This window comes from Fopius arisanus, unplaced genomic scaffold, assembly GCF_000806365.1.
Source record: "Fopius arisanus strain USDA-PBARC FA_bdor unplaced genomic scaffold, ASM80636v1 scaffold00065, whole genome shotgun sequence".
Taxonomy (NCBI): Eukaryota; Metazoa; Arthropoda; class Insecta; order Hymenoptera; family Braconidae; genus Fopius; species Fopius arisanus.
The window spans coordinates 731,091-740,227 of record NW_011887804.1 but is presented as its reverse complement, the minus strand read 5'-3'; the positions used below and the strand labels follow the sequence as shown (position 1 = coordinate 740,227).

The 9,137-nt window shown below is 35.0% G+C and overlaps 3 protein-coding genes and 2 long non-coding RNA genes across 7 annotated transcripts; 3 read left to right on the top strand and 2 right to left on the bottom strand.

Annotated features, from left to right (window-relative positions):
• The first annotated feature begins 202 nt into the window (after positions 1–202).
• Positions 203–3,046, top strand: LOC105269206 (potassium/sodium hyperpolarization-activated cyclic nucleotide-gated channel 1-like). Its single transcript, XM_011309276.1, has 8 exons — positions 203–747; positions 817–1,038; positions 1,206–1,392; positions 1,468–1,602; positions 1,891–2,080; positions 2,134–2,325; positions 2,386–2,609; positions 2,724–3,046. The coding sequence occupies exons 1-8, from the start codon at positions 533–535 to the stop codon at positions 2,970–2,972; spliced, it is 1,614 nt and encodes a 537-aa protein (XP_011307578.1). The 5' UTR covers positions 203–532; the 3' UTR covers positions 2,973–3,046.
• An 84-nt stretch (positions 3,047–3,130) lies between these two features.
• On the bottom strand, positions 3,131–3,867 carry LOC105269207 (uncharacterized). The gene is made up of 3 exons (XR_892413.1): positions 3,711–3,867; positions 3,378–3,432; positions 3,131–3,295 (listed from the first exon to the last, which is right to left on the bottom strand). It is a non-coding gene; the product is annotated as an uncharacterized lncRNA (long non-coding RNA).
• A 275-nt stretch (positions 3,868–4,142) lies between these two features.
• LOC105269203 (uncharacterized) lies at positions 4,143–4,952 on the top strand. The gene is made up of 3 exons (XR_892412.1): positions 4,143–4,184; positions 4,460–4,655; positions 4,772–4,952. It is a non-coding gene; the product is annotated as an uncharacterized lncRNA (long non-coding RNA).
• On the bottom strand, positions 4,877–7,034 carry Task7 (TWIK-related acid-sensitive K[+] channel 7). Of its 3 annotated transcripts, none has more exons than XM_011309273.1 (6): positions 6,907–7,034; positions 6,658–6,811; positions 6,321–6,476; positions 5,891–6,234; positions 5,705–5,823; positions 4,877–5,634 (listed from the first exon to the last, which is right to left on the bottom strand). In XM_011309273.1, the coding sequence occupies exons 2-6, from the start codon at positions 6,809–6,811 to the stop codon at positions 5,367–5,369; spliced, it is 1,041 nt and encodes a 346-aa protein (XP_011307575.1). In that variant the 5' UTR covers positions 6,907–7,034; the 3' UTR covers positions 4,877–5,366. The 3 variants fall into 3 exon arrangements, with proteins under 3 accessions (XP_011307575.1, XP_011307576.1, XP_011307574.1); XM_011309274.1 differs by having other exon boundaries at positions 6,918–7,034; XM_011309272.1 differs by having other exon boundaries at positions 6,658–7,034.
• Positions 7,035–7,459: 425 nt separating this feature from the next.
• Positions 7,460–8,724, top strand: Rrp46 (exosome complex component Rrp46). The gene is made up of 5 exons (XM_011309270.1): positions 7,460–7,653; positions 7,835–7,948; positions 8,021–8,142; positions 8,290–8,433; positions 8,503–8,724. Exons 1-5 carry the CDS (start codon positions 7,566–7,568, stop codon positions 8,689–8,691), a joined length of 657 nt encoding a protein of 218 aa, XP_011307572.1. The 5' UTR covers positions 7,460–7,565; the 3' UTR covers positions 8,692–8,724.
• The last annotated feature ends 413 nt before the right edge of the window (positions 8,725–9,137 follow it).

The following is a 9,137-nucleotide window of genomic DNA, read 5'->3' as shown; positions in this document are numbered from 1 at the left end:
AAATTATGGCATTATGCGAACGTATTGTATGGACAATAATAATATTTAAGGTCCTCAAAAGTATAGGATATATGAGAATATACATATTATATATTAAAGTGTAAACCAATTCGAACGATCTGTATCGTATGAATGTTAACATTATTGCTCTTATTGTCAAAGTATTCAGTTTTATTTACAGAATGAAAAATGTGTCCAATAAATTTTTTCTTCTTGAGCAAAAAAAAATGCTTTTCATAGCATAATCTGCGTGACTGATTAAACTTTCGCAGGCTATGCACGCTCATGGAGATTCAGCGCCATATTGAATTTCAGGCGGGCAGCCGACAAAATGGCGAGTGTCTAATTTTTTCGTATTTCGTTGAATTTGTAACAGAATAAGATGAGAATTGAAGAGGCATCCGATGTTTTCCGCCATTTTGACTCTTTGAAGAGCAGCTGATCCTTTCAAGTCAAATCGATAATTGAGCAAAATGTCTCTTTGAACAATTTTTCCCGTCCTTTGTTTTTAATTACTGTGAATGTCTCAGCAATGGCCGAGGTGAGCCAAAATCCACTTAAATTCACCCCAGAGAGATTAAAATCCAGGGAATATGATGGAAAATATAAATCATGGCGTCTCGTGAGTCTCCATCATCACCCGAGAGCTAGGGATTACTTCGAGAGTATCTCGGCGACTAACAAGGAAAAAAGAAGACAAAAAAAACATAAAAACTGGTGGATATTGCATCCATACAGCGCAACACGGTTAGTACACGTTTACTCCTTAATATTTTTTTCAATTTTCATTAACACCATTAGACATTCTTCCTTCAGGTTCTGCTGGGAGACCATCATGACGTTTATCTATGGAATTTCTTTCTTGATTATTCCCTTCATGACTAGTTTCATCATCTTTGATTACGATGCTGTCAGACTCGACAAAATCAGCCTATTTTTCTACATTGTTTTCTGGATTGATATTTTCCTGAACTGCGTCACTGGTGTTTACGTGAAGAAAGAAAGAATAGTTTCTTTCGATCACAGTGTTATCCTAGAGTAAGAACGGACATTAAGCGATTGACAGCAGTAGAGAAGAAAAAATTGGGTGGAATGTTATTAACTTGATCCATCGAATGTTCCTTTGTAGTCACAAATTAATTAAACAACAAGACATTGAATTTTCCGTATTTAATTTTTTGTTTATTCCCATTTTTCTATTCCAGTAATTATTTGAGAAGCTATTTACTGCTGGACGTGGCAACATCTGTACCTTATGATCATTTGACACATCAGTGGAGAACAGTACCGGGTTCTGAGTCCTCTCTACCCACTGTTTTAATTAATGTAATCCCCATAGCAAAGATATTCAGATATTTAACGTTTCATGCTTATGGTTCTCAATTGTTTCAAGTAAGAATCTCCACAGGAATTTTTTTTTCAATTGAACAACTCCTCTAATCTCAGTGCCATCATTTTTAATTACAGTATTGCCAAATAAAAGATTTTACTCACCGTATCATTAGTATTTTAATTCTATCATTCTACATTGTCCACTGGTTTGCCTGTTTTTGTTATCTCACCGCAGTTTTCGTCATGCACGTGCAGCAGGTCTCCGTAAAGGTATAATTTATTTATAAAATATCAATTATCTCTAACTTTCTGTAACATTATACTACGCTTCCACACGGAAAATGCATAAATGTATGTAATATGTAACTTCAATTGTCAATTGAATCGTCATCAACCTTTCACCTCGATTTTTTGGGTCAAGACCCAATGTATTTTTTTTTAACAAATTCCTCTCTGTGAGATACTTCAGAAATTATTAATAATTTATCAGTTAAACATAAACCAACATTGAAAACAAGATGAATGAATTATTTAATGGATTTAATGGATCCCTCGAAGGACTGTTCATGTTGGCTAGCGAAGTTAACAGATGAGGGAATCCCCGTTCGATTTCAACACGCCCTCTTCATAGTCCTTCAAAATTTTGTTGCCAGTGGATTCGGTGGAATCGAACCGGAATTCGAGGGTCAAATGATAATCTGCACTGTTCTAATGATCCTGGGAAGAATTTTCGAGGCATACGTTATCAGTGAGTCATTAGATTCAAATTGATTATCTGAATTGAATATAAAAATATTGCAGTTATGTTCCTGCAAATACAGAACGACAAAAAAGCAGCTCTATCAAAATACGAAGAGACGATGAATCAAATATCAGCTTACACTCGCCAAAAACAATTACCACCGCACATGAAAAAACGTCTGGAGGATTATTACGCCTATCGATTCAGGAACGCTTATTTCAGAGAGAGAAAAATATTGTCGACTTTATCAAGTGACTATGTTCTTGAGATGGCTCCCATCATGTTTTTTTTATTTTAATTATTCATAATAGGTCGATTACGAGAGGAAATAATTTTACATTCATGCAGAAGACTTGTGGAGAATGTAATTCTGTTCAGGGATTTACCGGATGAAACCATATTGGCAATCGTTACTTCTCTGAAATTTGAACTTTACCTGCCAGATGATGTGATCGTTAAAGCCGGTACTCAGGGTGACTGCATGTATTTTTTAAATAACGGAACTGTTGCCGTTTTTACACCCACAGGCCAGGAAGTGAGTCTTCCATTTTTATAAACATTAAATAAGTAAAAGATAAAATAAGTGAAAAATACAAGAATTTTCCATAGATCCACCAGTAATAGCAATTGAATTTAATTAAATTGTCAGGTTTGTCACCTAGAAGAAGGCGCGCATTTCGGTGAAGTTGCTCTACTTGTTCAAGATCAAAGACGAGTAGGTACAGTAATAGCAATTGAAGTCTGCGAGGTTTACAAGTTGGAACGTCGTGATTTTCGCAAATGCATCGCCGGTCACACGAAATTATTTGAGCGAATCGAGCGTATTGCCACTCAGAGAATGGACAGGACAATTATGATCGAAGAACAGCACAAAAGATTTCCTATGTACTTGAGATAATAAATAATTTATGGAATTCTCAGAATGAAGTTTTACCTTCTCGCCAAAGTCCGTGTAATTCTGTAATTATTATACTACATTACTTCAATTTTTCGCGCAATCTCAATTATTCCGGGGTCTTGAACTCGCGCGTTCTCCTCACGGCCTAAATACATGTGTTGAATTTTATTGAATTTTATTGAATTTTATTGAATTTTATTGATGCAAGACAATTGGAGTAATTAAAGTAAATGCTCGTTACATGTTGAGGTGATATTGATTAAGTATTTAAAATATTAGGTGAAGGCTCGGAATTTTCAGGACAGGACTGTGTCTATCTTGTTCTAGAAAAAGTAAATAAATTGGGGAATGATTGATTGAATAATTAATTATTGATTCAATAATTTATGAATAATTCATACGTACAGGCACAACTTGCTCGGCGACAGAGACCTGAACAGCACTGACTATCCCTGATGCACTGAAATCACACATATTCATTAAGAGAATAATAATAATAATTATTGAATTACTTTAATTACAGAACGGTACATCTTTATAAAATTGAAAAAAAAATGGTGTAATACGCGATTTCAAATTATTTCACATAATTTCAATTTAGAGTGACACAGTGATTTCCCTAATTAATAGCCCCACCTGATTACCGGGTAATTCACGTCTTGAATCTCGTCATTGACCCGTAATTACTCTTTAATTATCTTTTTTTTTTCAACACTTGAAAAAATATTATCAACTCACTCGAAGACCGCGTCCTCGGCATTGACCGCTGACAGCTACTGCTAACATTGCGATGACACCGAAAATGGAAAGGAGTTTCATGATTATTTAATAATTATTTATCGATTATTCGTTTAAAAATTTAATCGATTTTTGAAATATGCTTGAGGCATTCATGACAATCATTTATATACTTGCAGTCTGGTAGATTTTTCGTCCAGATTACGTTATAAAAAAAATGTTTTCCTGGTAAAAATGTTTGCGTACATGATTCATAAGATAAGAGTATCTTCAATTGAATTCACTGCGCATTTTTTAAAGTATCAAATTGTAGATATAATTGTAAATATATTGGAGTCACACGGAATTACAAAAAATTATTTCAGAATATACGAGATACATTTCTGGAATTTTCCCATAAGTTTATCATTCAATTTATTAGCAACAATGCCAGTTATTTATAAAAATGGAAAAAAAGTGGAAGGTGTACCACAGGTGAATATTCTGTTTTTTCCCTGCAATGAATAATAAAAAGATGAAACGAGAATATTCTCATTTACCGAGTACCGCCTGAACAAATATTTTCATGACGGATAATTTATTTTGATAACCCAAGCATTGTGACGCGACTGAAAAATTTTCTTCTTGTGCAAAGTCCATTATTTTTATTACTCCATTAATTTGCCATAAACAATAAAGATATGAATCTGGAATATTTTATCTCAAAATTGATCTGATCAAATATTGTCATATAAAATTTATTTTAATAGAATAAACTTCGTGGCGTATATGGGGCACTTTCCACCTATATAAAGCTCGTCATTAATACCGCTAATTAAAATCCGTCTTGGAAAGAAAACCTGAAACATATCTGTTTTCATCATGAAATTCGTCTTCGCTATCTTCATGTTAATTGCGATGATCGCAATGGGTGCTAATGGCCAATGCAGGGATTGGCCGTTTCAGGTTAGTGAAAATTAATAATATTGTTATTAATTTTCGCCCTACATTCCGCGATTAAAAGATTTCCCTCCATAAACAATTCGACTAAAAAATTAATAAAACGATTCACGTGATTTCAGTGTGCCTGGAATAGTCAATGCTGCTCAAACTTATGCTTCAGGGGAAGATGTGCCACAAGAATAAATTAATCCAATTATATCAATTATATGGTTCCTGCATTTATGAAAATTACCCAAAAATGTCTAATTACGTTCAACATGTATTTGTCATGATTACAATATAACATCAATACATCGATAAGCTCCACGATTCCGATACATCCCTCAGTGATAAAATAGACTACCTAAAACATCGATTAACATCATAAGCGAATAGTCGTTACAATTCCTTTACTCCTATTCATTGTACTTTCTCCATGCATATATCATATATTGTTCATACGAAAATAATACGTCCAATACATCTAATTATCCCCTTAATTCCTTATTCCAATGAAATCAGTCTTTATACGATTGAGGGAATGAATTCCCTATTTGGCATTCTTAAAAATTAGCAACTGTTGTTTCCTCGATTCTATTGTTCATGAATTTCGAGATCATGCCACATCAAATAGTGGATTATCTCAATGATTAATCAACCACTGCTGCCAAGGCGTTCTCTGCTATCGATTCTCCCCAACCGACGAATTTGGCTGCGACGTCGATACTCCTTCCATCAAACGGACGCACGTTTCACACGAAGACTAGCACTGCTAGATGGTGGACGATATCCCTGATACCCTGAAGAGTCAATGAGCTCGGTTGTGGCTGTACCTAGGCAGGTGCACGAGCAGACACTGACGCAGTCATCAGTTTCATGGATCATTGGTACATGACTTGACAGTAATTTTCCGTTGACAGCTAGGACTTCACCGTCTAACGTGAGAACATGATGTGAAGAGGCTTGAAGCTCACTCTCGTCTCTCCTCGTTTCTTCAGCATTCCTGGGATAATTCACAGACAATTGTCAATTTACGGTTATTATTCGAAAGGTTAATTAGAGATATTAATTACATCGTCATGAATCGAAGAACCAGGAGATTGATGCTGGCAGCGACAACTGCCAATCCGAACAGAATGAATACAAGACTCAGGGCGACGTATCCGGGTTTTGTCGATAAGGCTTGGTCGTTCTGTAATTGTTAGACATTAAATTAATTTATTCATTCCTCGTTTTACCACTTCCATTTGGAATTATACCTGTAGAGCAACATAATCTCCAAATCCTATTGTCGTCAGTGTGACGAAACAGTAGTAGAAGCTATCGAAGTAGCTCCACCCTTCGTAACGAGAGAAAACAGCTGCACCTGTAGTGATTATGATGCTGGAGAGAACTCCAGTTGCAAGCATGAGATTCATTTCAGTTGCTTCAGTTCTGTGACACCTCATGTACTTCTTCATTCTTCTGATGACGACAGATGCTACTTTATTCAAACGTTCACCGATACTCTGGAACATTACTAGACCCAGAGGAATTCCAATTGTAGCATACAACATGCAGAAACCTTTTCCCCAGACTGTCACTGGCGTTGAATGCCCGTATCCTAATTATTGTTAACATAATTTCAAGAGAAGGGTTAGAAAAATGAACTTGTACATCGAATTTCAAGATTAATATTCCACTCAGTACCGATCATGGCGAGTACAACAGTTGCAAAATAAAATGCCCCAGCGAATTTCCATTGTGGTCCAGCCTTATGGGGTTTATTCTCAATTATAACAATCTCCACCATTCTGTAGTCTTCCTGAGAGATGTTATACTTCCTGATCATGTTTCTCTTGATTTCTGCAAACAGATTAGAAAATATTATCCGTAGAAACAGAAATATTCGATGAAAATTGCGACATTTAGAAATAACTCACCAGTTACCGCATAAAATAATTAAATTATAAAAATTACGGGATGCTCACCCAAATAATAGAATAATTCATTGCAAATAATTCAATGGAACTTGATGGTCACTTACCTGATAAAAATTCCCATCGTTTTCTTTCAGTATCGGACTCGAGAGCATCGAAAACAGCAGCTCCAATCAACAAATACGTAAAAGTACAAACGACGAGGGACAGAGTCCTGACATTCTGCCTCTTCATGTTCGAAACCGACTCGTCGTCCGTCATCTTGATTATGAAAAATATCTCCAGATTAGATGAGACTCATCGACCCATCAGACCACAGCAACCAGCCACACCCTCATTTCATGACTCTGACGTACTTTTCACTCACCCTTCACGAGTAAAATATAGAAAATATCACATCAGGACTCGAAAACGGGGAAATAATAAAGACGTCCTTGAACCCAGACCTGAAAATTACTGAGAACATGCGTAACTGGTGGTGGAATCCTCGGGGTGTCTAGTTATTGATCGGTCTCCAACACACGTCCTCCTTGATGCATGCACTGAAAAATATGAAAAATATGTCTTATCACCGGACTTGATAATGATGTCGTAAACATTTCCAATATCAGCTTATCATTGCCATCTGTTAACAAATACCTGTTGAATCTATTATAATGTTTTTTAAATTTCTCTTCATCAGGGATTTTTAAAGCGACGAGCGAATGGCGCCAAAAATTATTTTTATAAATGACTGGGTGAAAAAAAATTATTTTTACCAAAAGAATTTACTTTACACCTGTGAATTTATCGATTTTATCAGGCTAATGCAATTATTTAATTAATTTTTCATAAGATAATGTCAATTAAAATTACCGCCGTTTTTTCGTTTGAACTGATAAAATGGATTTCCTTTTTATCGACCCTGACAATTGTGGACAGTTTCAGAATTCGATGGGGAGCATTCAGTGTTTGGTTGACGTTTATTTGTGAAAGATTTTTATAAAGATCAATTGTTTATTGTTATTAAGTAATAATGGAACAAGACAAGTGTACTTTAAGAGAGATGAACTGTGAATTGAATCATTTATCGATGCCCGATGGTTCTGCAATGCTAATGCAAGGTTAGACACATGTTTGTTTTCTTTTTCCTAACGACACGCGGCAAAGGAATAGTATAATTGCTTTTAATCTAATTATTCATCCAAAATTCTTTAAAATCTTGAATAAAAATACTGAACATCTCTTCATTCTTTCATCTCTGAATCTCTGAATCATTTTTTATGAATAAAAATATTTTTCCAGGAGACACTTGTGTTGCTGCTGGTGTTTATGGACCTATCGAAGCAAGACTTGCAAAAATGATGTACGATAAAGCGCACATTGAAGTTGTTTTCAGTCCCGTAAAAGGCCCACCCAGTAAGTAAATTTTATTACGGAGAAAACCCGTTCTGCACTGAGTTAAAATAACATATTCAAATAAAATTTCAGGCATCGATGGGCGAGTAAAGGAATTGTATATCAAAGAAACCTGTGAGTCAACTCTCATGATTGTTCTGCATCCAGGTACAGCGATTTCCATTAATCTACAGGAAATGGAAGATTCTGGAGGTGTAAGAAAAATATTTATTTTTGAAGATCTCATTAACTAGAAGAATATTTTTTTAACATGATACTCATTATTTAATTGTTGCTGACATTTTTTCACAATTTTATTCCACTTATAATCGTTTTTATATGGATTAATTTTTTCAAATCAGCTCTTGGCATGTGCCATAAACGCTGCGAATCTGGCATTAATCAATTCTGGTTTACCAATGAAGTTTACAATTTCTGCTGTTCACTGCATGATCGAGAGGGACAGTGGAAAAACGATTCTGGATCCTGAGGAGAATCAATTAAAGGTAATGGAATAGCTTATATTCGTCAATAAAATCTCTGCAGATCATTATTCACTCTCATTTATTTATTAGAATGCAAGAGCAACATTCACTTACGCCTTCGACAGTATAAAAAAGGACCTGATCACCTGTCACACGTCAGGAAAATTCACGGAGAAAGAACTGATGAGTTCCATAGAGCAGTGCAGAGAAGCTAGCCAATATATTTTCGATTTTTATCGAGACGTAGTAAGAAAATATGCGAAATGTACAGCCCAATAATTTATGGTGAATAAAAATAATTTTTTAATAATACATCTTTATTATCGACCAATCCCACGTGTTATTCCGACCGCATGTCGCTTCATAATCATAAAAACATAACCAGACAATTTTGTTAGTGTTTACATCAAAGAAGATTGACTAAAGTAGAGGCTGGGGTGTTTTAATTTTTTTTAGTTTTAAAATATATACTCCTAATGAATTTATGTTACTGTAATGAGCGCGTTGTCTTAATGGTAACGTGCTCGATTAGCACGCCGATGGCTGGGGTTCGCTCCCGCCGACATTCATTTTTTTTTTTTTAATAATTCCAATTTTACCTTTTTTTAATTGGCTAATCAATCTAAATATCGTTTAAACACTGAATTTTTGAAAAGCGCAAAGATATCCTGTGAAATTGACAAATTAACAATTTTTTAAAACGATACTTTTGCAAAATATATACT

What these genes read in the sequence shown, in the direction of transcription:
- LOC105269206 (XM_011309276.1), top strand. Translation starts at nt 533, where the DNA reads ATGGCCGAGGTGAGCCAAAATCCACTTAAATTCACCCCAGAGAGATTA. An exon ending in CATCCATACAGCGCAACACG is followed by an intron (nt 748 to 816) that starts GTTAGTACACGT and finishes TTCTTCCTTCAG; the next exon opens with GTTCTGCTGGGAGACCATCA. An exon ending in AATATTGTCGACTTTATCAA is followed by an intron (nt 2,326 to 2,385) that starts GTGACTATGTTC and finishes TATTCATAATAG; the next exon opens with GTCGATTACGAGAGGAAATA.
- Task7 (XM_011309272.1), bottom strand. Translation starts at nt 6,811, where the DNA reads ATGACGGACGACGAGTCGGTTTCGAACATGAAGAGGCAGAATGTCAGG. An exon ending in TGTTGTACTCGCCATGATCG is followed by an intron (nt 6,235 to 6,320) that starts GTACTGAGTGGA and finishes AACAATAATTAG; the next exon opens with GATACGGGCATTCAACGCCA. An exon ending in GAGATTATGTTGCTCTACAG is followed by an intron (nt 5,824 to 5,890) that starts GTATAATTCCAA and finishes TAACAATTACAG; the next exon opens with AACGACCAAGCCTTATCGAC.
- Rrp46 (XM_011309270.1), top strand. Translation starts at nt 7,566, where the DNA reads ATGGAACAAGACAAGTGTACTTTAAGAGAGATGAACTGTGAATTGAAT. An exon ending in AAATGGAAGATTCTGGAGGT is followed by an intron (nt 8,143 to 8,289) that starts GTAAGAAAAATA and finishes TTTTCAAATCAG; the next exon opens with CTCTTGGCATGTGCCATAAA. An exon ending in CTGAGGAGAATCAATTAAAG is followed by an intron (nt 8,434 to 8,502) that starts GTAATGGAATAG and finishes TTTATTTATTAG; the next exon opens with AATGCAAGAGCAACATTCAC.